This window comes from Buceros rhinoceros, unplaced genomic scaffold (genome assembly GCF_000710305.1).
Source record: "Buceros rhinoceros silvestris isolate BGI_N320 unplaced genomic scaffold, ASM71030v1 scaffold8727, whole genome shotgun sequence".
Taxonomy (NCBI): Eukaryota; Metazoa; Chordata; class Aves; order Bucerotiformes; family Bucerotidae; genus Buceros; species Buceros rhinoceros.
In genome coordinates this window covers 32,853-35,220 of record NW_010422722.1, presented here as the reverse complement: position 1 = coordinate 35,220, position 2,368 = coordinate 32,853, and the positions used below count along the sequence as shown (strand labels likewise).

At 47.4% G+C, this 2,368-nt stretch overlaps 1 protein-coding gene across 1 annotated transcript in view; it reads left to right on the top strand.

Moving 5' to 3' along the window:
* Positions 1–624: 624 nt before the first annotated feature.
* The window catches only part of LOC104496951 (centrosome-associated protein CEP250-like), a gene marked incomplete at its 3' end in the record, with an annotated part of 32,475 nt that continues 30,731 nt past the window's right edge, over positions 625–2,368 (top strand). Inside the window, 3 exon segments of the mRNA XM_010140146.1 lie at positions 625–666; positions 1,062–1,130; positions 1,791–1,873. Of these exon segments, the coding sequence (XP_010138448.1) occupies positions 625–666; positions 1,062–1,130; positions 1,791–1,873 (194 nt within the window).

Here is a 2,368-nt window from a genome sequence, read left to right as displayed (position 1 = left end):
CAGTGACTGACGGCGGTCGCAGGGCTGCAGTAAGGTCATCCTGGTGTTCTTGCCTGTGCTTGCCTTCTGCAGCTCAGCAGAAGTCCGTGTTAGGCAATGGCTGAGCAGGACTGTGGTCAGAACTAATTTTCTTACTAAATATGGAAAAGCAGTTTTGAAAACTCCTTCCTCTAACTTCAAGGACCCACTGGACTCGTAACCCGTTGGAAATAGTGATTTGGGGTACAGGGTGGCCATAGGCCAGGCATGGCTGTCCAAGTCTGTCTCATCATTCTGCCTGCCATCACAGCCTCGGGATGAGCAGATAGGATTACATGTAAAATGTGAGAAATGGGTCGTTAATTCGTGTCACTAAGAAGGATAATTAGGGGAAGCAGGGGCCCATGTATGGAATTTGGTGTTTTGCTAAAAACTGCCAGATCTGCAAAGAAAGGCTGAGACAACGAAAGCCTGAAACAACAAGGATGGAGTTAAAGATCTTATCTGCCACCACCATGAAGCCCATCTGCCACCACCATAAAGATCGATGACATCCTTTAACTACCATAAATTTCGCCTATGACTGTGAAATTCAGATCACATCCTTTGACTACCATAAATTTCGCCTATAGCTGTCAAGGCCGGATGACATCCCTCAACTACTATAAACATCACAACAACACTGCGGTGAGATTGGTGTCGTAAATTCCCAGAAGGAGAGGCCTGTAAATACAGACTAAAAATCCGACTACATTTGTGCGTAACGGTGGGGTCTTACTCACATGCGCACCCAGCGCTGCTTGCTTTTGCCTTATGCGAACCTTTTAATAAACCAAATCAAAGAGAATTCACGATGTATGTGTGAATCAATGCGGCATTTATAACATAAAAGGAACCCTGTCTCAATTTAATATTAGATAAAGTGAAGCGTCCCTGTACCGTAACAACTTCTTGTTGACTGTATCAGCAGCACTGTGAAAGGTACTGTGCTTGGGGCTGTAAAGTCTTAGAGAAAAGCTAATGCAGGAGGAGCCGAGTCTGTTACACGCGTTCGCTCAGCTTCCTTCCATTTATCCTTCTAGGTACTGAAGTACCGGACTCGGTGTCAAGAGTTGGAGCAGCAGCTGGAAGCAGGAGGGGTGAGTGTGCAGGTCACTAACTAAAGATCGTGTGTGTAGCATTTCTTACCACAGACAAAAACCAGTTCCCCAAAGCAATGGCAGAGGAAAACAAGGTTTTGCTGCCTGCGGGTTTGAAGAAGTGCTGTAAGTTTGCCTGTCAGTGTTTTGTCCACTTGCCACCGCTTAGTCCCAGAAATGCCAGTCCAGAAAAGCCCATCAAGAAGGACTTTAGTTTTGTGACAGTGCTTCATTGCTGGAGTAACAGTTTGTCCTAGGTCTCAGGAGAGGGCTAGAATATTACATTGTATGGCTGTCTCTGAAAAAGAATTGAAGTGCAGCATTGTGTAAGGCAAGAGGGCTGGTGTTCGACATACAGAGCTGTCTCTGTGCTTTTCTTTCTGCTTCACAGCTGAAGTAAACCGAGGAAATGAGGTGGGAGAATAGGAGATTGTTCCCAGGCTGCAAGTCTAAGTGAGCACTCACAGTAATGAGCTGAGGATAGCTAGCTCTGAGAGTGGGACAGTGGGAGACTGAGAAGAGCTACTCCCATCCCCTCCCTTCCACTCCTTAGTCATGCCTGGAAGAAGCCACGAGCTCCTGAGATACCCAGCAATGGAGGGGAAGGGGATGGAAGCTAACGGTAGCGAAGGGAACACAAGAATCTGATCAAACATTTTCTTTCTTCTTAAGGGATCCCTTCGAGGCAAGTGGGAAGCCACAGAAGACCACAGCCTGGAGAAAGCTCTGCTTCAGGTGGAAGAGGAGCAGCAAAGGTGCAAGGACAAGGAAGAAGTGTTCCCTCATACTTGGTATCCTGGATGCTCATGGAAGTGAGGGAAAACCTGTCTGTGCTACCTGGTCTCCCTAAGGGCAGCAGTTGCTAAGCTGCCTTGGAAGGAGAAAGGACCACAGTCGCTCCTCTGTGTTGCAGTACTAGTGTCGTGTGCTGAATGGCTGTTTTGAGCAGGGGGTGGGGGTGGGATGTTCTGGGTGACCTCCAGAGGTCCCTTTCCAGCCTACGTTGTTCTCTGGTTCAGTAGGTGAGCTATTCAGCAGAGCCCGGTTTAAATATGTTGCAAGCTAAGGTGGGAGGAGCCCAGCTCCTGTTTTAGTAGAGAAACTGAGCTTTGTGCTTGTTCTCAGGGCAGCAGTTCTTGAAATTTTGTTCATTAAACATTTCCTGGGCAGGGTATTAGTCTGTGGCCCTACAGTCATTAACCTGCCGTGACCTTCCAGTTCTCCATTGAAAGTTTCCTATAAAGCTGTTT